The sequence below is a fragment of the Poecilia reticulata genome, linkage group LG17, assembly GCF_000633615.1.
Source record: "Poecilia reticulata strain Guanapo linkage group LG17, Guppy_female_1.0+MT, whole genome shotgun sequence".
Taxonomy (NCBI): domain Eukaryota; kingdom Metazoa; phylum Chordata; class Actinopteri; order Cyprinodontiformes; family Poeciliidae; genus Poecilia; species Poecilia reticulata.
Genome location: NC_024347.1, coordinates 8,422,227 through 8,449,483, shown reverse-complemented (window position 1 = coordinate 8,449,483; position 27,257 = coordinate 8,422,227). Strand labels below are relative to the sequence as shown.

At 39.2% G+C, this 27,257-nt stretch overlaps 1 protein-coding gene and 1 long non-coding RNA gene across 2 annotated transcripts in view; one reads left to right on the top strand and one right to left on the bottom strand.

The window, feature by feature from the left end:
- Positions 1-27,257, bottom strand: part of LOC103479245 (xenotropic and polytropic retrovirus receptor 1 homolog) — a 57,123-nt gene that overhangs the window by 13,767 nt on the left and 16,099 nt on the right. Inside the window, exons 2-9 of the mRNA XM_008433570.2 lie at positions 17,972-18,023; positions 5,518-5,619; positions 5,217-5,440; positions 4,319-4,468; positions 4,099-4,182; positions 3,119-3,200; positions 597-686; positions 132-229 (exon numbers count right to left, since the gene is read on the bottom strand). Coding sequence (XP_008431792.1) covers positions 132-229; positions 597-686; positions 3,119-3,200; positions 4,099-4,182; positions 4,319-4,468; positions 5,217-5,440; positions 5,518-5,619; positions 17,972-18,023 — 882 coding nt within the window. The remainder of the gene's footprint in view (positions 1-131; positions 230-596; positions 687-3,118; positions 3,201-4,098; positions 4,183-4,318; positions 4,469-5,216; positions 5,441-5,517; positions 5,620-17,971; positions 18,024-27,257) is intronic.
- Positions 16,008-17,960, top strand: LOC108167101 (uncharacterized). Its single transcript, XR_001777498.1, has 3 exons — positions 16,008-16,217; positions 16,287-16,354; positions 16,764-17,960. It is a non-coding gene; the product is annotated as an uncharacterized LOC108167101 (long non-coding RNA).

Here is a 27,257-nt window from a genome sequence, read left to right as displayed (position 1 = left end):
GATAGATAGATAGATAGATAGATAGATAGATAGATGGATGGATGGATGGATGGATGTGAGTGAGAGAGAGAGAGAGAGAAAGAGAGAGAGACAGAGAGAGACAGAGAGAGACAGAGAGAGAGAGTTCTCACCTCAAACAGATGTTGGTGGGAGAGGTTGTTTCTGGGATTAAGTTCAAATATGAGGACATGATTAACTCCTGCCTGCCTCCAGCCGTAGGTGTTGATCCCTAAAAGATGAGAAAAGAATAGAATCATATCCTTTAGTTCATAATTTAGGGCTCATGCATGACATCAGTGTGTTCTGAAAATCACATCTTCCATAACTAAAGCTCTGTAGTGCTTTCCTGAAGGAGAAGCCTCTGACATGAATTTGTCTGTTTGAAATTGGTCAATAAATTCTGATTGGTGCATCTCTATGTCTTATTAAAGAAAACCAAACGAGCACAAAAAATTCAATTATAAAAGCTACTTACATGAAAGCATGTCAAAGCAGTATAATTGGGGGTAAAGAGCTTCAGTGCAACAACCATTCGTAGTGAAATGATTCTAAAAAGTGATTAAAAATTCCATGCAGTGACTGTGGTGTGAACTCACCTAAAAGGAAGAGAAACTCTATTAGCAGGAAGCCTCCTCTGTAGATCCTGACCACAGGCCAGACTTTAGAACCACCAATCTTCACAGCTCCTGTTGGAAGAGACAACAGCAGAAGAAGGAAGAAGAGGTCACATTCCTGAATATGTTGTGGTGTAAAAGTATTAATGCAGAGAACCTGTGTCCGTAGTATAAGTACATTTAAGGTCATTCTGCTTTTTTTAAATTGAAATAATAAACTGAGCTTACAGTGTCACTGACACGATAAAACCACTCAGATGATTTAAAAAAATTAACTACTTTGCTTTCACTTTGTGTACATAAAAGCTTTTAAATATTTCTCACAGAATACTGGAATGCAGAGTGTCACTGTTTTCGTTTGTAGTAACTGGGTTAAACGCCAGCGCTGTCTTGTGATGTAATCAGGGTAAGTCAAACTGTAAACGCAAAAGTGGAGGAAATTGTGAGGATTTGAGCAAAGATTTGAGCAATTTATCTGCAGTTTTGAAGGAGGAAGCCAGATGGAGTGATGAATAAGAGGGAGCTGCTTCTACTGAAGGACTAACGCTGTTTTTCTGAGCCATATTGATCAGAAAGGAACGATGACTCCAACATTTCTCCAACAGTGAGGGGTTGGAGCTGGATATCTGTCACCTCCAAATCACTGAATGGTAATAAATACATCTATGATCATAATAGTTATTCATTTATAGTATTCTGTGAGAAATATTTTTTTATTGAAAGCTTTTGTGAACACAGAATAAAAGCACAAGAGTTCATCTTTAAATGTTAGTGGTTTTATTATATCAGTGTCACTTTAATGTTTGTCAATCCTTCCTCAGTTCAGAAATATGACTGTCAGGTTAATTGGGCTCTTTAAATTCTCCTTAGGTGGGGGTGGGGGTGTGGTAGGACCTGTGTCTCTGTGTTGCACTGCGATGGACTGGTGACTTGTCCAGGGTGACCCCGCCTCTTGCCCGTTGACTGCTGAAGATGGGTACCAGCACCCCTACCGACCCCTCAGGGGGGATACGCGTGTTGGATGGGTGACTGAATTGAAATGACTTTTGTAAAGTGCATGGAGATAACATCTGTTATGAATTGATGCTATATAAAAAAAAAACTGAACTTTCTTAATAGCACAATACAAGCTGTGCAATTGCTAATCTTATCACCAAGATAATAAAAGAATTATGATTAACATTCATCATTCTTATGTTAGATTAAAAACGTGATGGGCACTAAATGATCATCACGTTTGTGATTTCATTTCATCAATAGAACACGTATCATATCGTCCACCTCATCTGGTGTAAATTAATAGGGATGAACTTCTGAAAATCTGAATTTTATAGTTAAAATCTGGGATTTAAACTATTCTTAAATGAATTGGATTATATTAAGAAAAATAACACCTGATCAGAAAATTCCTACTTTTTTAACATCTTTAAGTTGTGGCTTTACAGACATCCTTAGAACACATATTTGTAATAACCTTTATTTAACCAGATAAAAATCTTTGTTGAGATTCACAATCACCTTTTCAAGATGGACCTGGCAAACTGGCAGCATGTATGCAAACATCAAAACTGACATTCAATCATCCATGCAGTTTTAAAAGCATCAAAGCAATCATAAATAATATTCTCCACTCTACAGACTCCAGAATTTGATATGCAACAAACCCAGAAAACTAACCGAATACTTTGTGAAGTGAGATAATTGATCTGACGGACAGTAAGTTGAACTTCTGCATGACACACAACGACCCAAAGGAGAACCAAGCAGAAGAGCCATTAACCTTTGCATATTGTTATGTCAAAGTTTTTTATTTCAATCAAGCAATCAATTAGCTATAAAGCACCCTTCATATTGGAGGCAGCTCGCTGGAAACACATATTAAAGGGTATTTCTGGTCTGGGTTTGAACCATCCAGGGTCACAGTCTGCAGGTCAAATAACAGAGTTGTGAAGTAAACTGAAACTGGTGGGATTCTCCCTTTTTCTCCAATCTTTGTAAGAGAGCTGGAGGAAATGAAAAGCGATGTAGCTTCATCTTTTCTTCACTTCCCTGGACTAGGGAGGGGAGTCATTGTTGTATTCTTTACTTAATTTTTTAATAAAATAATAATCAAAATGCATTTTGGTTCATTCATGATTCATGACTTATTTATTTCCTTAATATTCTCCAGAAGGATTTGTCATTTGATCTGCTTAATACAAATTTAGCAGCAGATAGGACACGAGAAACTGATCACAATAATTGATTAGAGTGGAGTAATAAATTATTTGAACATTTAAGTCTTTGTATAAGATCACCACCTGTAGAGGGATTTGTAGCAATTTTATCCCAACTCAAGATAGCTAATGTGTAAGTCTACATTGAGTCAAGGTCACATGTTCCCTCAAGCAACAATGTGACCTATAATAAAAATAACTTGTGGACAATATCAAATTCCATGAAGTAAAAACTGAGTCAACTTTTCATTGTCAACATGTCTGTTTGACTGCGTGTGCGTGTAATACCTGTAATGACCACAGTGACAATCAAGACGAGGAATACTCCACAGTAAAGTCCCACTCTGAAGGTGGTCCAAGCTGGAGCAGGCTGTGAACACACATGCGCACACACGCGTACGCACGCGTACGCACGCACGCACGCACGCACGCACACACACACACACACACACACACACTTCTTAAATCCACACCATCACAAACAACTACAACTTCTGGAACTGGAACCACTGGCTCAAATAATTACATTCAGATCTGGTGAGTACAGTCTGGAGCAGACGAGCTGGGACAAGTCTATACACAGATAAATCCAAACTAATATTATATGCATGATTGAACATTAGATGATTTTTATTTGGTCAGACTGAACAGACTGGCAGAACCTGAATTCATCATTTGATTGGCCTTATTGTAAAATTAATCATCAACTTCAGCTGTTCCACTTGAAGCCGTGAAATTGGAGACAGAGGCAGAGTCTTATTGGCTGGGGCCTGGACAGAGCCAGCAGCATGATCTCTGCCAGCATGTTAGATTTGGTGCATCACTGCAGCTAGCGTCACGCTGAGTTTTAGACTTCAGAACTTGAAAATTCTGACCTCTGAGTATAATGAGAGTGACATTATACTTTCATTATATGAGACAGAAGATAGATATTGATGTCTTTATATCTATCTTAGTTACAGAAATATAGATACAGACAGATATAGATGTCTATATCTTTTGTCATAGATGGACAAAAGATAAAGATCTTTTGTCTATATCTATGAGTAACAATGTTTCTTATACTTCTGATTTTTAATTCTTTCTTATTTTAAGATAAAAGATTACTCTATGGTGTTAGTTTGTGTGGTTGTGGTACAGAGCACCACTGCATTATGATAATATAGAAAAATCTCAAACAATATTAATGGAATCCTTTTGTTTTCTTATTAACTTGGAGCAACAGAACAATGTTATTCTGAACAGGAAGTTTAAGCTGTGTGACTGACTTGTGCAGCTCCCAGTGGAGGAACTCTCAGCCTCTTCATGGCCTTCTGCCGGTCGCCGCCTTCCAGCTCTGCTGTGACCAGAGCCTAGTGAGCACAGAACAAAACATAAGAGACCATTGTTCTACTAAAACTTTTTTTACACATGACTATTTAAACATCTAGTTTACTGCAGTGTGAGTGAGTGTGAATGTGAGTGTGTGCGTGTGTGAGAGACTTTCACCTCAGTCTCAGAGATGAGCTGAGTGATCTTCTTGCATGTATAAAATGGAGCCACTTCAACGTGGGCCACCCTCCAATCTGCCCCTTTGGAAGTTTCCAGAATCTTATCGTGCTTCTTGAGAATCTTCCTGAATCCTGTGAAGTTCAAGTTCTGACAGGAAGTGAAGGGAGGAACAGTGAGTCAGTGAAGCCCACCAACCACAGGTCAGTAGACACAGGTGACGCACAATGTTAGCACAGCTGTCTAAATTGTGACTGCAATTTAACACCACACCCTGTCCATCCATCAGATCTATGACCCACAGGGCGGCGCCAGTGCCTCCATCTGTCAACAGGGTAGACCTAACCAGGACAGATGCAGATGCTGCATTCCAGTTGTGGTTGGAACTGGGAAATTCTGACTTCCCAATCTGAAAAATCATCTTTAACATTCTCTGAAGTCAGATTTCTCACAGAGCCTGGAAGCAACTCCATCTACCCTCAGTGAACAATGTCTACAGTCGTCGTCGCCACAGTGAAGTTCTGACTTCTTAACTAGAATTCTGTTACCTCGGGTCGCACGTCAAACCCAGCACTGAGTTCACACTTCCCAGATAACTGGAACGCAGCAAGAGAACCATGTGTGTTCAAATACCTACAGTAAGAGAAACGTCAGAGTGGCTAATTAAACGTTGTGGTAGACAGATGGCTATCCCTGTCTGCACAGGGAGAACATGGAAACTGATCACAGAAAGGCCGCCAGTGGGATACGCTGAGCAAATAATCCTTAGGCACTGTTCTATGTCCTTGTTTAAAAATGTATTTTATTATAGATTAAAATTCTCCAATAAAACCTGAAAAGAGCCATTGTAATGTGCTGATATTTGAACTTGTCAGACTACATAAACTGTCTTATCTACCTGATAATTCTGCAGCAGTATAAGGCTGAGGTAGAACTCGGAGAAGGCCAGCTGCAGATCCTTAATGTTTCTATGTTTGCATCTCTCCTTCTGTGAAAGGGCGAACATGGTTTTCCTTCTTCTGAGGCCCAGCCCGGTGGCAGAGCTCTCCCTCTGGGCATCCAGCGATGACTGCAGCTCGTTCTGCAGCGTGGCGAACCGTCGCTGAGCCTCGGCCAGCTTTTCTGTTGGGCAGGAAACAAAAGTGACCTAAAGATGTAGAAGGAAGTTCTGCCTCATAGTACTGTACTGTTGGAATTACCAGAATAGAAGGTATTGATTTTGGCCAGCTCTTTCTCACAAGTCTGGAAAAACTTCTCCTCAAACTTGGCATAATACCTCTTGACTGTATCATCATCTGTGACTGCAAAAAATAAAATAAAGCAATTTGTTACACCAATAAGGAAAACTTGTCTTCATCCACTCCATGTAGATACTAAGTTACAGCAGTCAAAGGGACACAGAAGGTTGAACTAATGCACTAAAGTCTCCCTGGGTCTTGGAAAAACAACTCAATGCAAAAACCCTTTATTTTGTTTTTCAACCACCAGGGGGAGTGATGAGACAGCAGACAGATCTACCACAATAACAGGCACAGAATGTTCTACCTTTGTGCTTCTGCGCTTTTTCTAGGGGTCTGTTCAATATGACAGACATACTGACAGAACATCCACTTTTTTAGGACAATAATTGCAGTTTTATTTCATCCCTTAATGCTAACAGAGTGTAGTTTTGTGGCAAGGTTAACAGAAACTATAACCTCAATATGTACAGCAAGGAAAACACACAAAAAAACTATTTATATGCTGACTGTCCAAAATAAAAATGAACTAAGCAAATATGTATGAGTCTCCTATTGGATAATTACTCCATTGGCAATTATGTTACAACTGGCAACAAATTATTTGACCCCAACAGCTGCACTGAGTTGCTTCTCATTTCTTAAATAACCATGTTGAAAGACACATCTTGTGGTTGTAGAAAAGATGTCAGTCTGTTTGAGAGGGGTCAAATCAGTGGCATGCATCAAGCAAAGAAGGAGACTGCAGAAACTACTAAAACTGGGTAAAGAACTGTCCAACATGTTATTAACAACTGTTAGGAGGAAGAAATGTGGCTGGAAGAAAACCCTGAATAATCATGATTGGTGAGCACTTAAGCATTTGGTGAAATCAAATCAAACAAAAACAGTAGAACTTCGGGGTATGTTTAACCCGTTTTATACAAATGTATTTTTGTGCAAAATATCTGCATGCACTTCAATCCTTGGATGTTCCTAACACATACTATTTATGAATTATTACAATGTTGGCTATGTTAGTGAAGATGTAGGTTTTATAGCCTGCAACAATTGTTGCAGGTGAGAAACTGCATAGTCTAATTCATAGGTTTCAAACTCCGGTCCTGGAGGGCCACTGCCCTGCAACTTTTAGATGAGCCTTTGCTGCACCACACCTCAATAGAATAATTACCGGTAGGTTTAGCAAGGCTCTGGAGAACTGATCTACACAAGGAGGAGGTAATTAAGCCGTTTGATTCCAGTGTTTGTACTTGTGGCACATCTAAAAACTGACAGTGGCCCTTGAGGACTGGAGTTTGACACGCCTGTTCTAATTGATACAAATCTGGCCTATTTATACATATAAAAATAAGAAAAATAATAACATACATAACCTTTCATTACAAGACATAATTTAGAGATAAGTAGAAGGAAGCACCATGAAACTTTCATATGTTACAATCTATCCATCCATCCATCCATCCATCCATTTTCTTCCGCTTATCCAGGGTCGGGTCGCGGGGGTAGCAGCTTCAGAAGGGAGGCCCAGACTTCCCTCTCCCCAGCCRCTTCTTCCAGCTCCTCCGGGGGAATCCCAAGGCGTTCCCRGGCCAGCCGAGAGACATAGTCCCTCCAGCGTGTCCTGGGTCTCCCCTCCTCCCAGTGGGACATGAACACCTCACCAGGGAGGTGTCCAGGAGGCATCCTTACCAGATGCCCGAGCTTCAACTGGCTCCTCTCGACGTGGAGGAGCAGCGGCTCTACTCTGAGTCCCTCCTGGATGACCGAGCTTCTCACCCTATCTCTAAGGGAGAGCCCAGCCACCCTGCGGAGGAAACCCATTTCGGCCGCTTGTACCCGTGATCTCGTTCTTTCGGTCATGACCCAAAGCTCATGACCATAGATGAGGGTGGGAACGTAGATCGACCGGTAAATCGAGAGCTTCACTTTTTGGCTCAGCTCTCTCTTCACCATGACGGACCGGTACAGTGCCCGCTTCACAGTAGACGCCGCCCCAATCCGCCTGTCGATCTCCTGCTCCCTTCTTCCCTCATTCGTGAACAAGATCCCCAGATACTTAAACTCCTCCACTTGRGGCAGGACGACCCCCCTGACCCGGAGAAGGCACTCTACCCTTTTCCGGCTCAAGACCAACCATGTCAGAAGACATCTTAAGTTTAAATTTGTTAGAACTCATTTAAAAGGAACTTTGTAAAATGTCTGATGGTGTTCGTTTTTTTTCAGCTTTTCACAAACTGGAGAATGCTTATAGATATTTTGTTTCTGAAGAATTTATTCTGGACTAAAGGAACAAAAATGTCATTTTCTTGATTATGAATCATTTCATTATTAATTTAGGGTGAAGCCAGGCTTCGTAACCTGGCTAAAGTGGCGGATAAGATTTGAGGGAGGCCTCAAATCCGGGTTGTGGACTTTAACATGCAGGTGCTGAAGAATCCAAGCCAGCCTCTCTTTAGAACCCTGTGAGGAGGAGTGTGACATATACTGATGTGGAGATGATGTAGAGGTGTGTGCAGATACAAACGTACCAAAACCCCGTGGCTGTGCATTGACTGTTCTGCATTAGATGAAGTATGTCGGAGACTTAACGATGCCAACAATATTCATTAAGTTCAAGTTTGAAATAATTCTTAAGAAAAATGGCTTGAATATACTAAAATGTTCTGTTTGAGATGTTCATGTGATGTTCAGCTCTTAAGATATTTGCACCTATAATTTAAATCGTTTTTATATCATCATTCCACGTTTTTTTATTTATTTTAGGAGGTTTCTAAGTTGAACTTTCAGCTCATTGATGCACAGTAATGTAACTTTTATAAAAGATATGGTTTTTACATATTTGTCCAAACTGTCACCATTTTGTTACTAGGGCTGTTGAAAACGATTATTTTAGTAATCTATTGGTTATTCTGACGATTTATTGAGTAAACAAATGAAAAGTTTGATTAAATAAAATATTGGTACATACTGCCATAACATCAGTATTAACATCTGAAGTCAACATTTTTATGTCTGCGCGTACCTAACAAGTACTTTTCTGAAGAGAATGAACCTGTAACAATAATAGCTCAATTTTTAAGGTGCCCTGGACAAAAATGATTAAAAAAAGTATGAAATGATATTCAATTTAATAAAAAAGCAACAGGCTCACAAACACGCTTCTAAAAAAATGTCTATACACCAGTTTTTAGTTTATGTATTCATCCTCAGTCAATTTAATAGATGAACTCTCACTTTGACCAGACATGTATAGATTCTTTAGTCTAGAGCTCTGCTTTGTTATCCTGAGATGAGATCTGGGGGGTTTTGTCCTACAGTCCAAGTTGTGTGTTTTCCAGACACCATTGTGGAGCCATTTTGCTCACTTGTCCTCTGGTATGTCCTGAATCAGGCCAGAGCTGTTAGCGAATACTAGTTACATGAATCTGTGTGTATTGACAACAGAATTCACCTAGAACAACATTATCCACATTAACAGTAGGATCTATTCAGGATCCACCCAACTGAGAGAGGCCATGTGATCCAGAGGTTGTCATGCTCATTGTTGATGTTTGTAGTTATACACAAGTTACTATGGTGATTCATACTGGCACATGTACAATTAAATGTGATAGAATTGATTAAATGATTGGCATTTTCATCAGCCTGTTTGACAACTAAAGCCACAATAGCTACAAGGTACAGCCTTGATATTTTTTATAAACTGGTGAGACCCTGCAGAAAGAGGAAATCAGTTCTCAGGTGTAGGACAACTGTTGTTATTATTTTATTTTATTTTTTTTTAATAAAACTAGTCCTTATCTGTGGACCAGCTGCAGCCTTGTGTTGTTGCTGCCGCTTATTGCAGAAAGCTGAGTAAGAGTAAAAAGGGGTGTTGCTAAAAAATAAACCTAAAAACCCTCAATTTTAAAATGGAAAGTATAGGCTCTTACTGAGACAAACATGTCATAATGATAATAATAATGATGATGATGATGACATGTGCTGAGACAGAGAGTAAAAACAGCAGAATAAGGCCAAAAAGGGATAAGAAGATTACTGTCTTCTGACTGTGGCAGCTGTTTGTGTGCTGCAGAAAGCCTTACAGGGAGTGGTCGGCACTCCAACTGACTTAATTTGGTGTTTTGTCTAAAAGAGTCCAAGTTAGAACACGCTGATTCACTTAGTCTGCATGGTGTGACTCAAAACCACCTGCTCACACGATGTTAGGATGCTGTTGATGAGTCACAATTCCAAAAGATCAGAAAACATTGTTACTGGTAATTTTTTATAGTTTAGGTATGTATATAAAAAGAAGGAAACAAGAATAAATTTAATTGAAATGTTATGTGAAAGACAAACATAACGTGGCCTACAACTGTAAAGTAGAAAAGAAATTATACGACTCGAAACATTTTTTACAAATAAAAACTTTAAAGTGTGGTGTGTAAAAGTATACACCCCCCTTTTTTCTGAGTGCAACCAGTTTCCTTCATAAGTTTCCTGATGTCCTGATGACCAGGGGTGAAGGTAGTTTTAAATTCTTGGGGGAACTATGACAAAAAAAAAAAATATATATATATATATATATATTACTTCTTTGTGTGCTTTGGAGTTTCTGTGCTGATTCATTTTTTTTGAAGCAATAAAAGCTGGTAGCTCTAGAATTGCTACAAAATGAAGCTATATTTCCTTCAGCCCACTGGCTGCAATGTTGACACCTTGAGATGCCATGTGACCTAAACTCTGAACATCATGACATGGAGTCATTCCAGTTTTCCATGTCTGGCATATAACCATTCATTTTAGTATTTAAACTGGTTATATTGATACTGTGTCCAGACAGAGGGATAATCAGTAGCCCAGCATCATGACCTGTTTGTTCTGAAGATCCTGCAGCTTCCACTTCTCTTCCTAACATGGCGCCTCCTCACCCTGACTCTCATACTGACAGGAGGAACCACAGAGCTCTGTTAGGTTAAAGCTCATCTTCTGAAGTTGGGATATTTTTCCTCCAACAGGTTCCAGAGGAATCACCTCAAACCAGATGTTGGACTGGATTTTATTTCAATGTCATTTGTGAATGTTAGAGCCTCATTTTCAATAGTGGAGCTATAAAGGTTGAAAAAGGTTAACATTTTGGACAAAATCTCATCAACATCAATATTTCCACTAAATAAGAGGCAAAAAAAATTGTTTGATTAAGGAAAAGCCTCTCAGACTCTGAGCCTGACAGCACCAAACTATTTTAATTAATTAATTTAATTTCACATAATTATCACGATAGAAGTCATTTGTTTGTTAAATACTTAATGAAACATATTTACCGTGTTTAATGTTTGTTGTAAATGACGTATACTCACAAAGAACAAGGTAATTAGTCCAAGTTTGTCGTTTATTGAACGTTCAGAAACTACAGCAGCTGTGATGAGCCACAGCAAAGGTAAACAAAGATAAAACAACCTGAACAGGTGATCAACTCTAAACCACTCCTACCTTTTTACTCTCCATCTCTGTCATTAAACACACCCGTTGCCATGGCAACCTCCTGTGCTCTCCAAGCCGACCAGAGATTACGTTAAAAACATAACATTTAGCCCGTTACGATATCAGGTTTTCAGGCTTGATATTTATTTTTGTGATTCTTAATAAGCTCCCTGAACACAGCAGTGGTTGATTAGTTCATTTTAAACTCCTGCTCTGCTCTTATTTTGGTAATGGAACCGAAACGCACCGAATTGCGCAACACCTTGTTGAAACAATAATTAATGAGGTTATTATTGTTGTTGGGTCATTAATTTGAAAACGTTTTGTTGATTTTGTTGTTGTTGTTCTTTCATAAAGTTCTGAAGGTTTTAACCCAGTCAGAGGACGTGCTGCTCTCAGCCTCCTGGCTGCGTTCAGTTTGTCACCTGATGCTGAGATCGACTCAAAACCTTCTGCGATCCACATGTTGCACCGCTGCTCTAGCAAAGCACGAACAGTTCAGAAACGATATGAAATGGGAAAAAAGTTATTAACCGATTAAGTCGTGTTTTAGATTGTTCTTGAAAAACTAATCAGTCACGGCTGATTAGTGGTGCACTCACTGCTGCAGAGTGAACCCGTTCATGCAGCAGACAGCCTCTCCTCTCTCTTGCAGGAACTGCGTACCCCCGCTAAATCTTTTAGGGGTACGCGGTACCCTGCCGTACCCCCTTACTTTCACCCCTGCTGATGACTGAACATAGTCCACCTGTGTGTAATCTGATCTCAGCAGAAATCCAGCTGCTCTGTGACGCCTCAGAGGTTCAGAGAATATTGGGGAGCAAACAGCATCATGAAGTCCAAGGAACACAGCAGACAGGTCAAGGAGAAAGCTGTGGAGAAGTTTAAAGCAGACTTGGGCTGTAAAAAGATGTCCAAGGTTGAACAAGGAGAGCTCTGATCAGAGATGCAGCCAAGGGGCCCATGGTGACTCTGGACCAAAGGCAGAGATCAACAGCTCAGAGGAGGAATCTGTCCACAGGACAACTATTAGTCATCACTGCACAAATGTGATCTTTCTGGAAGAGCGGCAAGAAGAAAACCATAAGAAGTCCAGCTATCCAACTAATCTGACTGAACTTGAGCTGTTTTGCAAAAAAGAATGGGCAAAAATTTCTGTCACAAGATGAGCAAAGCTGGTAGAGACAAACCCTGAAGACTAGCAGCTGGAATAGCAGCACAAGGTGGTTATGTAAAGTATTGACTCAGAGGGCTGAATATTTTTACACTCCACACTTCGTAAAAAAAAAAAAAAGTTTTGAATCATATAATTTTCTTTCTACTTCACAATTGTATACCACTTTGTGTTGGTGTTTCATATTAAGTTAAAATACATATTTATGTTTGTGGCTGTAATATGACAAATTATGGAAAAGTTCAAGGGGTATGCCCAATACTTTTGCAAGCCACTGTACATTTATAGAAATATAAATATAGACCAAAACTGAACTTCCTGCAGCAACTCAAGAAATCCAACAAAGGAGCTGCTCATTGTCTTCATGGCTTATTCAGAACAGGACGGGTCCAAACTGCAACAAATGTTCAGGTCTGCAGTGAACATTATCATGGCTGATAATGTTTCCATCCAGGACTTCTGAAGGTTTAGGAAAATCGAAGTCAGTATCTCTGCAGATAAACATCCTGGACACAAACTGTTTACCTTATGCTTATTTACAAAAACATCACAGTATCAGCTCTGTCTGCTAGGTTAGCATTTAATCAGCATCTTATGTGTCGATCCCTGTGCAGATGGTCAGATGGTCCTACTTAACATTGTGTGAATCACAGGCTGTTCCATTTTTATCTTCTGACTAACCTGATAATCCACCCAGGGATTGTATCACTCTGACATGTATATCATCACCATCTCTATTTATTCCTAATTTCAACATGTCTTTCAGCTATCTCCACCTCAGAGGCATCAATGATCAGTCATGTCTGGAAAAATTATTGCTGTATAATCTCTCTCATCACAAGAGATAAAGTTCCTTATTCTTGGTCCTTGGTCAAAATGATGAAGCCAGCGCAGCAAAACTGCCACAGTCATCCAGTTTCCTAAACTACAGTTTCTCTGAATTACAAAAAAAAAAAAGAAAAGTGAAATCCTACTGTCAGTGGGTAATACACGTTTTGGATGTTATAGGGGTGTTTATAAAGACATTGTTGAGTCAGAAGTCATGTTAACTGTCACCTAAGACGTCTTCCCTCTGATTGTTAACTTTTTGCCAACTGACTTGTTAATGAAACCCCAAACAGATCTTCCACCAGACAAGAAGATGCTGTGTTCCTACAGATGTACAGGAAAAAGCAGTGTTCCGTGTTTAGGTCACTCAGTTTGTCAACTACAAGATTGTTAAGATACATGGACCCACTGGACGGGGCTCAATTAATAAAAGATTTTTATTGATAATGCTAGACACACTCAGAGATTTGTGGCTATTTCTTTAAGAGATTGCTTAAAACATTAAATAAAAGAAAACAAACATTAACATCAAACTGCACCTAGTTATCTGTACAGGTACAGTTTTCTTGTACCTTGTTAATCTTATCTTATTAATAATACATTTTCAATAATTAATAAGATCAATTATTTCCAAAAAGTAATCTAGCCTTGTTGGTGACATATCTATTAATATTATGTTAAATTCAGTTGGACCAAAACCCTTCTTGTTTTTCCACAAGTAAATAAAGATTTTCACTCGTTTTCTTGTGCTAGCTTATGTTGATATTAATGTCAAAACATGCAAACTTAGAGTTCCTGCATGTGCAGCAGATTAAGCCTACATCAGCATATTTCAGTTAGAAATTACTTCCTGATTTTTCTATTTGCAGAAACCATTTTGTCTTTGTCCCTTTGTCCTCCTGCTATACTGCATTCATACAGTATGTTCCTCATATGCTGTGAAGTTTTTATATTAAAGGGTTTCCTGGCTTTCATAATCACACATTATTTAAAAAAAAAAACTTATATATAAATAAAAAATGCAGTGCGTTGCGAAAGTATTCAGCTCCCTTGAAGTTTTCAACCTTTTGCTGCTTTTCAGACTTCAAGCATAAAGATCTAAAATTTTTATTATTTTGTGAAGAATCAACAACAAGTGGGATACAATCGTGAGGTGGAACTAAATTTATTGGCTATTTTAATCTTTAACAAATAAAAAAACTGCAAAGTGGTGCTTGGAATATTATTGGGCTCCTTTACTTTCAGTGCAACAAACACACCTGAGAAGTTCAGGGAGGATCTCTGAATGATCCAGTGTGTCATAAATGAATGATGATGATAAATACAATCATCATAGTGTGTAATCAAGTCCACCTGCTCTGTGATCATCTCAGGGTTGTGTTTAAAGCGCAGAGAGCATCATGGAGACCAAGGAACACACCAGGCAGGTCCCAGATACTGTTGTGGAGAAGTTTAAAGCTGGATTTGGATACAAAAAGATTTCCCAAGTTTTAAACATCTCAAGGAGCACTGAGTAAGACCCGGCCGTCCCTAAACTTTCATCTGGAACAAGAAGACTGATCAGAGATGCAGCCAAGAGGCCCATGATCACTCTGGATGAACTGCAGAGATGTACAGCTCAGGTGGGAGAGTCTGTCCATAGGACAACAATCAGTGGTACACTGCACAAATCTGGCCTTTATGGAAGAGTGGCAAGAAGAAAGCCATTTCTCAAAGATATCCATAAAAAGTCTTGTTTAAAGTTTGCCACAAGCCACCTGGGAAACACACCAAACATATGGAAGAAGTTGCTCTGGTCAGATGAAACTGAAATCCACCATTTTTTCCACAATGCAAAACTATATGTTTGGCATAAAAGCAACACAGCTCATCACCCTGAACACACCATCCCTACTGTCCAACGTGGTGGTGGCAGCATCATAACTTAACCTAGTTAATATGTCAGATTCCCTCCTCACCCTCATCTTGATAAGAACAGAGAGCAGTTCRCTGGTTTCTGTCCAGACTGTGATCAGCTGACCACTTGGTGCTCAGACAGTTTCAACTTTACGCACAGAGAACATCGTGGAGCTCATTATTAATCATTATAAGAACAATATCTGTCAGAGAATCATCTCTGATCTGGTCACTTTAACGGACCAGAGACTTTGGAGCGTCCAGCAGCTGATCCGCTTCTGCGGAGTTTTTCTCCCGCTGAGGGATCAGGAACCGATCAGAGTTCTGCCGTCTTCTAATCACGTCATTTCGTGAAATGTTACCTGATTTCAAAAACGTTCTAACAGAGAAATACTAAATGTTTTGTTGGATGACTACAAATTGGAAATAAAATGATTTTTTTCTTTGAYGRGCAACGAAAAAACTCCAGCGCCATCTCTGCTCCAAACTACGAACATTGTCTGCCCCTCTTCGGTTTTTTTCTTTTTKCGGAGGATCAGTAAATAACTTATTGGTGTTTTAAGAACCACCAGGTATGAAGTGCTTTAGCCTTTGAGTTGCATCACAGCGCAGCACAACTGAAACATCCAGGAGAAAAATATCAGCTTGTTGTTATGAGTATAAAGGAGGCTGGTATCGCGCCTGATAAAAATCTATTTATTTATGTCACATGGACTTATATAAAGTTTTATACATTTTCTTTTCATATATTTATTATTGTTTTTCTTCTTTAGATATTAGGTTGGCTTAGAATGATTCCAAATAATGTACAGGAATAACCGGGTGCTGTTACATGTCAATCATCAGGGGGGGCAGCTGGGGGGGGCCAATCAGATGACAGGGGGGACACTGGCCCCCCTGCCCCCCCCTCTGGCTCCACCACTGTTAAAAACACAAGTAAAATGAAAAGATGTTGATTTAATATCTCATTCCACAACGAGATTAAAAAGTATTTAAGTTTTAAAAAAAGAATGTTTGTAAATATGTTCTTAAATATTGATTTTTAAAAAGTGCTAAAAATCTTTTAAACCCGTGAAATATCCCTTTAATGATTGCTTTTAGTGACATTTTAAACAACCAATAACTGGCACCGTCTGATTTCWCATCAGCCAATCAGGTTGATTGTCCCGCCCCTTTAACTGCAGCGCTGAGATTTAGCTCAGATTGCGTCTAACTGCCGTGAGAGCTGAGAGCTGACGGTTGTTCCGTGAATCYCCYGTAAGATTCTGTTAAATTCTACAAAGAATCCTGGAAATTGGTAAGACAATGTTAAATTAGTATCTCAGAATTCATAATTCAAAATAGTGAATCTGGTTTTTTTTATTAGATCTCCAAAAGCTTCTAACAGCTGACGTCCGGAAAAATCCCTGATAGTTATATAGCATTGAAGCATCGGTGAGTAATCGCACGCGCTTAGCCGTTGGCCCAGTAAATTCACTAAAAATTGGATAAAATACCTAATAACTGTTCAAATTTAATAAAAAATAAAATTGTATTATAAATTTTATATCATTATTATTGTGTATGTTGTCTTTTCCATGTAAATTTACTTCTTTTTCTATTAGTACATGTTTTAATATTTCAACGTTGTTAATGTGATGGTGCTGTGATGTGTTCTTATTACTTGGGAACTTTCTGTTCTCTGTAGGTCAGAGCTAATGCGGGTTTCTAATCCACATTTTGAATGTAGATTTAATGTTATAGATGTACTTTGGCACTTTTAGATTGAAATTTGAATTGTTGAATTGCTTTGTTGATATTAGCATCCTGAGTTTTAAGATGCTTTACTTTGACCTTCTTCCAGGTCAGGTTTTTTTTTTCTATGGTGCACTTTTGAAACATTGTGCCAGAGACATCAAGATCAACCTTACAAGAACTTGGATGGTGAGCCCCAGCCCAGAGGACCAAGTGAACTGATAGACAGTGACGAAACATAAAAAAATATTTCACAGACATATTGGAAAGACTAAACAAACTTTGAAAGAACATTTGACAGACACATAAAAGACTGGGTTATTTTTTTATTTTTTTTAAAGCGTGCAATTTTTGTTTATTTGTGCAATGTGGATCCACAAATGTTGTTTATATTAAATTCTACTTTCTAAAATTAAATTCTACTTTTTTATATACATTGTGTGCTCTCCTCTGTTGTTCACACCTAGGCTCCCCCGAATTTAGAATCTCCTGATCAGGCCCAACTTACTTATACTTTTGTAGTGTTGGTATTGCCGTCTATTATTAAAAGGTATTTAAAGTAACCCTTCTTGTGGGTTACATGTGCCCAAATAAAAAGAGAGTACAGCAGTGGTGTGAGGCTTAATTACAAGAACAGAAGAAATCAGTGGATTCAGATTCCAGTGAAAGCAGTTTCTATATTTAATAGACATGCCATGATAAGAAGTATTATTTAGTATGAACAGGCCTGTAATTAACCCCAAAAAAAGAGCCCTGATAACTGGCTAGTCCACAAAATGCTTCATTTACATGATTCTATGGCTCCTGGTTGAGTAACTTTACAAGAAATATATCATTAAGGAATAACACAAGTTGAGGTAGTACATGTAAAAAGAAAACAAGTGAGAGAGAATGATGTATTATAATGCCAGGCACAGGACTGTATTTTCTATGCCAGCCTTACTGCAGTCTGTTAAAGGACACAACAGAACACAGTGATGTGTTTCCATAATGATGCGGCTTAATTATGGAGTGGAGCACAGCCGAGGAGAATACTGCATTGATTGCTAATGGAAATATTTGTATTTAACAGTGTAATGTGTTATATTTAATGAAACAACACCAATGACGTGAAAAATGAGACGTTTAATGTTTTGCGCAAATGTTTTAAGTACTTCTGTAAGATCCGTATGGGCTAAAAACTAATTAGCCCCAAAATCACATCTGCAGGTTGGAGACTAAGGTGTGAATTAAGCCATTTGAGGTTACAATTATTCATACAATAGCTATATATTAGGTAAGGGCTATTATTAGTTGGACTGTGTGTGTTTGGAATACCTTCAATGGATGGAGCTTGGTCCTGTGCAGCATACAGCATCTCCTTAAACGCCTGCAGACAAAACAAGAAAAAAGAAACCAATAATGCACCATAAATAATTGTCTTCTCTAAGTTTTAGACTGTGAAAAGCCATTTTAACTTACACACACACACACATACACTTGCGCGTTTGCGTCTGTTTGTGTGTAAAATTTAAAATTTAATGGACACAGAAAGGGGAAAAAAAAGGTGTGGAGAATCTTTAAAGTGAAATAAACAAGTAAGAGTAGAAAAGGAAGGATTGAAAGAATATAAGACAACACCCCAGAAGTCTGGTTCTACAGAGCAATGAGAGAAAAGAAAGAAAGAAAACAAAAACAATCAGAGAACCGAGAAACCATAGGGACAAACAACATGTAAGAATAACCGCATCTATGAAAAGAAAAGAACACTGCTGGTTATTACAAGATGTATTTAGTGGTGACTGCAGAGTGCTGCTCCAACAGAGTGCTGCATCTGAAAACACCTGAATTTAAACACCTCTGTGTGTGTGCGTGTGTGTGTGTGTGTGTATACGTGGATCCTTTCTCTGAATCTGATGTTCTCTTTTTAGCTTGAGCAACCTGTCTTCAATACAACTATGTATTTAGTAAGCATGTAGTAAGGGTTAGGGTTACCATTAGTGTTCATATGCAATTGAAAAGATGTCAAGTTGGTAGTAAGTGTGGATCGACACACCCCAGACAATGAAAAGGTAGATGAAATGACCTTCTACATTTCTGTATTTTCTTGTGATTAATAATTTAAAAAAAAAGTCAAAATTGCAACATTTTTGATCAGTGTGTCAGAAACCTATTCATGCATTTCAGTTCTTCTGATTATGTAATTCTTGCTTTCACTGATTCCACATACAGTAAATGGAGCCACAGTTGATACTGATAGTCGATGTGTACCGTATTTTCCGCACTATAAGGCGCACCTTCAATGAATGGCCTATTTTAAAACTTTTTTCATAAGGCGCACCGCATTATAAGGCGCATAGACGCTACAGTAGAGGCTGGAGTTACGTTATGCATCCACTAGATGGAGCTGCACTAAAGTGAATGTCAACAAAACAGTCCGACTCTGGTCAGCGAGGAGAGCCTTCCGTGATTGGGCCAGGGCGTGGCCGGACGATGGTCACCCTTCTTCATTCGCAGACAGCATGTTCATTGAGAACGTGGTGCTAAATGACCTGCAGATGACCTGATTCTAGACGGTCGGTAGGTAGATAGGTCAGTCAAACTTTATTAACAAACCACCGTTCTGACAACTATCCCAGCATGCACCGTGCACTTCTTCTTCTACGACCGAAAATGAAGTCAGCAGCTGCTTACCGTAGTTGCTARACCTGTTGTGGCTCAATATTGGTCCATATATAAGGCGCACCGGATTATAAGGCGCACTGTCGGCTTTTGAGGAAATTGAAGGGTTTTAGGTGCCTTATAGTGCGGAAAATACGGTAATTTGTTGTGAATAGGGTGTGAAGAGAGCGGTCACTGAGTCCCAGTAAGGATGGAGAGGACAACAGGACAGCCACTGTCTTTTGTCTTCTTTTGGTTGATGGGCAGACAGTAGAGTGGTCAGTCAGTATTTGAGAAAGTCAGACAGGCTGAAGACTACAACAAAGTCACTGTTCACCAGTAGGTCAGTCAGCTAAAGTAGCCAAGCAGGACAAACATGCCTCTGTCTCCAGCAGTGAAGCAAGGCAAAACCATCATATAGCCCACACAGCAGGTCTCAAGTCATACTTAGTGCCCATCTAGAAGAGGGAAACAGCAGAAGACTTCAGGGGAATACATTGAGTACTTTTCTTCATTAATGTGGACATAGGTACATGGGGTTGCAAAAGTCACTTCCAGACGGAAGTAGTAAGTTTAGGGTTCATTTCAACCCACTAAGGATCAGGATCAACATAAAGCTGTTCCTGGTGTATCCCTGAAGAAAAAGATGGAGGTGAGGCAGACGAAGAGGACGTTTCAAACCAGGCCTGCACAATGTACCACAATTGCAAAGCCAATTTTCACATCATAAAGGACTGCTTGGAGTCCCGATCTCTAAGGGGGACTCAGTTAATTCTAGTTTGAAACTGATGAGCTAGTTTGAAACTAATGTAATATTCAGCCAGCCATACAGACTCTTATGGCAGCAGATGAATCGAAAACGACTGGAATATATGGCAAATGATATGATCATCAAAATATGTAATATCGTCACCGTAAGACTTTCTGGTGTCAAGCAGCTCCAACAATACGAACAAAATAAAGCAATATGTAGGAGTGTGTGTGTGTGTGTGTGTGTGTGTGTGTGTGTGTGTGTGTGTGTGTGTGTGTGTGTGTGTGTGTGNGTGTGTGTGTGTGTGTGTGTGTGTGTGTGTGTGTGTGTGTGTGTGTGTGTGTGTGTGTGTGTGTGTGCATGCATGCTGCAAGCCTGCACACTGCCTAGACCTGATTAGGTCAATAACCTCATGAGCATATTTTTAGAAAAACTCCCTGTGATATATTGATTTGCCTTTCTTTAAATGTACAAATTATTTGAAACCCCTAAGATTATAGAGCAGATGTCTGCATAACTGATATCTCCATTACAAAACAAGGTATTCGGTAGCTCCATAGTTTGATTTATTTTTGCAAACATGAATACAAATGTCAGAAAACATAGTATGCATTCAAAATAAGTAACACAAATCTAACTTAATATTTGAGGAAGGTGTTCTCATGTACTATTCAAAGTGTTAAACTGTTAAATCATTCACACTCCAGGCTCCTGCATCACACATCAGGAGAGTAGCGGTGCATCTCATCAAGTAAACTGTCGTCTTAACAAACATACGATGTGTGGTGCTGAAGTGTGCTGAGACAGGAGCGAGTACTAGAGTCCCACCCAGCTGTAGAATTATCATCGACATCTGGAACAAAGTCAAAGTGGATTGCTGGGCGTTGACCACATTCTATGAGGTTGTTTGATAAATAACAATATGTGTGTTCAAACAGGCGATTTGATTAAAGAACATTTTCAAATCCAACACCTTCTATAAATGAGATTCTAACCTCACAAGGATAATCTCGTACATCTTTGCTAACCAAAGTCTTACACCTTCTGAGGTTTCTATGATTTTAAATTCAAAATATTCATATTTTTACTAATAAACCAAATTAGGGTTAGTTTCTATTATTTGCAGCATTAGTTCTTCAGAGAATGTTTTCCAAGTCCAAGTAAAATTGTGATTACTTTCACTTTAACTGAATCAAATTGAATCATGAATCAAATCGGCTCCTTGTGAGTCAAATCAAATCGATTCTGGAAATATAAATCGTCTCCCAGGCCAGGACTGGTCTGTTCCCGTCACCAGCTGATTTCTTTTTTGTTTTGTTTTTTTTTCTTTAATCACTCTTCAGAAGCATGATTTTATAGAAAACTGAAAATAATCTAGGAATTGTTTAATATTATGTTGGACTACTACCTCCAGAGCAGCTAAATGCTCGTTCCACGTTGATCACATAAAAACTAAGTCTAGCTGAACAGGCTTGTAGAAAATCTGAATCAGCAGGTGAATCCTAAACAAAGAAATCAATAAACTAAAAGTCTGTTCATTATATCGTTATTTAAAATGTCTTAAACTTCTTCCATCCATCCATCTTCTTCCACTTATCCGGGGTCGGGTCGCGGGGGCAACAGCTCAAGTAGGGAGGCCCAGTCTTCCCTCTCCTCAGCCACTTCTTCCAGCTCCTCCGGGGGAATCCCAAGGCGTTCCCAGGCCAGCCGAGAAACATAGTCCCTCCAGCGTGTCCTGGGTCTTCCCAGGGGCCTCCTCCTGGTGGGACGTACCCGGAACACCTCACCAGGGAGGCCTGAGTCACCTCAACTGGCTCCTCTCGACATGAAGGAGCAGCGGCTCTACTCTGAGTCCCTCCTGGATAACCGAGCTTCTCTCTCTAAGGGAGAGCCCAGCCACCCTGCAGAGGAGGAAACCCATTTTGGCCATATTAAACTTCTTAAAAACTGATAATACTGCATGTTGCAGTAAAATAAAACAATTTCTCTTTTCAGGCAGGCAGTAATATTCTGAGATTTAAATAAAGTATTAACAGAACTATAACAAACCTGAGGGATCTGGAAGGTTGGTACAACAACAGCAGATCTTTAATGTATTGTGGTGCTAAACCATTCAGTGATTTATAAACTAACAGTATTTTAAAGTCTATTCTCTGATCTACAGGGAGCCAGTGTAGGGACTTTAGAGCTGGTGTTATGTCTCCATCTTCCTGGTTTTAGTGAGAACATCAGCAGCAGCTGGAGGATTGATTTGTTAGACAGACCTGTGAAGACGCTGCTGCAATAATAGATACGACTGAAGATAAATGCATGGATGAGCTTCTCTAGATCGTGCTGAAACATCAGTCCTCTAATCCTGGAAATGTTCTTCAGGTGACAGAAGGCCGACTTTGTGACTGTCTTTATGTGGCTCTGAAGGTTCAGGTCAGAGGTCAGAGGTCATCATTACTCCCAGGTTTCAGGCCTGATCGCTGGTTTTAGTAAGCAGCACACAGGACAGCACATGCTTTCATTTCATCCGACAGTAACCTGTGGTGGCACAGTCCTTCATCCACCAGTCTTGCATTGTGCTGACATTAGCACTAAAACCACAACCTTTGCAGCAAACCAAAGAAGCATAAACTTCCCCACACTTTCTCTTATGCCCACAAATGCCTGTGTGTTTCATTGGGCTGGCTCAGCACAAGCTAATATGCAAGTTTCCAAAACAAAGCACACATATCTAAGCAGGAAGGAGGGCAGCGCACATTATCCCCCACAGATTACCCTACTTCTTACCTTTCCCCCTCCATTCTCTCCTTGTTCCCTCTCCAGTGCACACTCTGTTCCTATAGGCTTCCCTGAACACTCCTCCTGTTACACCTTTGCCCAGACTCAAACCCACAGCTCTACAATACTTTTCTATTTTATCTTTCTGTTATTCTGGATTCCTTATTAACAGCATATTTATAAAATTACTGATATCTATGCCCTATAACCGCTCTTTCTTGCGTGCTCTCTTACCCCTAATCTTTATAACACACTTCTCCTCTTTTTTCCCCTAACCCTTCAAATCCAGGCAAACAAACATCTCGACACAAAACTGTCAAAAGGATTATGTGAGTCATAACTGGATTATATTTGCATTTGTGTCTTCCAGAAGCCTTAGATCGTTATGTTGTTCCCATTTCTGCTGCTGGTAGTTCTCCCAATTCTATGTAATGCACAAAGCTAATGCAGCAAAAAAGGCAAGATGAAGTAAGGTTCAGATTTTAAATATTATCTGCAATGGGGATGCAGTAAGAAAGAAATATGGCTTCAGAAATTCAAAAATATATATAGTTTTGGATATATGTTGACTGCAGGATGGTAATTTTATACGTTGCAATGTTGAAATGACAAACTAAAAGGTAAACCAGAATCCTTACCTTGAGGTAACTTCTAATGCACTGTTATTTATATATAAATAAAAAACAAACATAAAAAACAAATACAAACAATATCTTGGCATTTAACACCAAGTTATTAATTGCCTTAAATTGTCTATATACATTTTACCAATTATCAATTTAAATAATTACCGAGATGCCTTAAATTATCTATTTTTTGGCTTTGTGCTTTTTGTGACCATTACTTTAGATCTTCACATGTTGGATTCCACATATTAAAATACAATTTTAGCATGTTTTCAAACAACCTCACAGGTAGATAATTGGCATTTTTTCTTGTTTTTTGGAGGGAGGGTGGTCCAGAAAAACAAAATAGTATCCATACCCCAAGAAACAATTAAGGAATTCAACAACAGATATTAGGGATGCATCAATTTATCGATGCTGATTTTCTGAATTTTGGGAGAATGGTGATCAGCCGATACATGTGAAGCTGATCTTATCCTCCAATCTTATCTACCTCAAGAAAAGCCTAAAAATAAACCACTGTCATTTCTGTTCTCCTGTGAGAGAGATTTGACTGACTGACCGGCCCACCATGGCATTTGTAGTTCATAATAGTAGCCCACTTTTACCAACTCAGCAACTTTCTTGCTATATTTTGCAACATTTCAGTCAAAACATTTTGTATTGGCCAATATTGGAATCGGCAGGTCAAGCTTTTCAAAGATCGGTTATCAGCTAGAAAACTGCAATCGGTGCGCCCCTAAAAGGAAGGCAGACAGACACATAGCCACGCACTGGGCAACATGTTGAGATGTAAACGCCAGACATAATTCTTTGTTCAAAGATAAATCATTCTCACCACTCGCTCAAAGCTCAATCAAAAATTCTGCATAGATCAACCCTGAGTCTTCACTGAGGGTTGATGTAAATATCCATACAGCTCAGCCTGTGTCCAGTTTGAGTAAAGAAGGCATGTGTGATCTACGCTGAGGTAGACTTCAGACATCAAGCAGCAACAGTGTGCGAGACAAGGCGCAGAGGAGCCAGCGTTGTGATTGTTCAGCGTTCCTGGCTTTGTGGGTTTATACTTCAACTATAAACTAGAGGTGTACTGATCGATCAGCGACTGATCATAATCAGCCAATTTCCGTGAAAAAGTGTACCGTATTTTCCGCATTATCATGCGCACCGGATTATAAGGCGCACCTTCAATGAATGGCCTATTTTAAAACTTTTGTCATATATAGCTTCAGTTTGGGTTGCCAATTTGTTCCGTACTCTATTATTACACATCTACATTTGTAAAGAAGTGGTCCCCGAGTACTTTATATAGTAGTCTGCCCCAGTCATTGTTTCACTCACGGTGTTGCGATATTGTGCCCAACTGCTTTTTGGGTAAAACAGACCAACCGACACGCTGCCGCCACAGTCTCTGTCTCTATTTCTCCCCCCCAGCTTTAAATGTATAGGGGCTGGTCCCTTGGTAACCCTAGTCAAAGCTCCCCGGATGAATGTCTAAAGCCACTTTGTTGACATAAAGAATGTCAACAAAACAGTCCGACTCGGGTCGGTGAGGAGAGCCTTCCATTCCTGGGCCGGACGATGGTCACCCTTCTCCGTTCGGACACAGCATGTTGGTGGAGAACGTGGTGCTGAATGACCTGCAGACGACTTAATTATCAGGTCGGTAGGTAGATAGGTCAGTCAAACTTTATTAACAAACCAGCGTTCTGACAACTATCCCAGCATGCACCGCGCGCTGCTTCTTCTACGGGGAAAATGAAGTCAGCGGCTGCTTACCGTAGTTGKTAGACCTGTTGTGGCTCAATATTGGTCCATATATAAGGCGCAACTGATTATAAGGCGCACTGTCGCCCGCGGTGTATTGGTTCCACCTGTGAGATGCAGAACCTGGAGAGTTGTTTGTTAGAGCGACGTGGAGAAAACAAAAACAGAAACAGAAACATTGCTTCTTCAAAAGGCGGATTTGGCATGAACTGGTATGTGAATGGTTCGGATGGAAATGGAGATAGGAAATGAGAAAGACGGAGATTTTGAAGGGTAGACGCCAGTGGGAAGAGGGAGGGAGAGAGTTCGTGGAAGAAATAAAATGGATGAAGGAAAGGGATTTGGTGATAGCCAAGGCAGTAAACGGGAACTTGAAGGAAGTAGCTCAAAAGAAGAAAGGATAGTGAGGACGAAAGTGGTGAGGGAGGAATATAAAGTAATATTAAAACTTAAAAACGAGGAAGCACAGGATAAAATCAGCCCCATTGTGGTGTCAAGAGAAATTAAAAAGACAATTGGAGATGTTGACATAGTAAAGATTTTGAGAGACAGAAACCTAATGGTGGTACGTAAAGATATAGAACAAAAGAATAAGGCTTTAAATGTGGATAATATTTGCAAAAGATCTGTGCTGGAGAAAAAAATCATGGGAGAAAATAAAAAAATTAGGGGAGTGATTTATGGGATCCCTCTAGATGAAGATCTTGATCAAATTAAGAGAAGTGTTGCAGGAGCAAAAGTGAATAACTTGAAAAGATTGTCAAAAACAGTGAATGGAGAAAGAGTGGGAAGTTTGTCAATACTTATTGAGTTTGAAGAAAAAGAGTTACCAAAAAACATCAAAATAGGATACCTCAATTATCAGGTCAGGCCCTATGTACCTCCACCACTTAGGTGCTTCAAATGCCAAAGATATGGACACATAGCAGCAGTTTGTAAAGAGAAGCAGAGATGTCCAAAATGTGGAGAAGATCATAAATTAGAAGAATGTAAAGAAGAAGCACAAGAAAAATGTTGTAACTGTGGAGGGAATCAGAGTCACGTCTGGAGGATGTGAAGGAAAAGAGCAAAAGAAATCGTACAGATTAAAACAACTAAAAACATAAGCAGTTAAAAATGTGAAGGAACAGAAAACAAGAGAGATTAAACAAACAGTGAGTCAAACTACACAGCAAAGCAAAGTACAGACTGAAGATGATGTCACAATACCAGTGGAAAAACTAATAATATTCATAGCTTATGTCATCAACTGCACTGACCAAGCCAAACACAAAACTGAGAAGATTAAAATAATAGTGAGAGGAGCTGAAAAGTTTTTGGGCTTTAAAGAAGGATCATGGGAAAACATAAATAAAAAGTTGGAGGATGATGGGAGACCAGGACCATCAGGTGAATATGGTTCATGTTAATATTACAATGGATGCTGGAAGTTTAATCGCTAACGGACAGGAACTTAAAGGTTATATAGATGAGCTCGAAGAACAACCGGAAATTATTTCTGTACAGGAAACATGGTTAAAAACAACATTAGATTTTGTGATTAAAAGATATGATAGTGTAAGAAGAGATCGACCAGAAGGAGGWGGATGTGGAATATTTATAAAACAAGGGATACAATATCAGGTGTTAGGAAAAGGGAAAGAACTAGAATATGTGGTAATTGAGATATGGGAACAAGAAGGTAAATTTAAAATAATAAATTTTTATAATCCATGTAAAACATTATCAATTGAAATAATGGAGGAGTTAACTGAATATTTGGAAGGAAAAGTAATTTGGTGTGGAGATTTTAATGCAAATAGTACTTTGTTGGGTAAATGTAATGATAAAAACGGACAAGTTATAGAAGAATTCATGGAAATGAAAAATCTAGTATGTAATAATGATGGAAGGAGAACAAGAATCAATATAAGAACGKGRATGGAATCAGTTATTKATTTAACAATTGTTTCWAATGTTTTAGATGGTATGTGTTAATGGTTGATAAAATATCTACAATAGGCAGTGATCATTACCCCATAACAGTAAGAGTAGGACTAGATTTAAATAA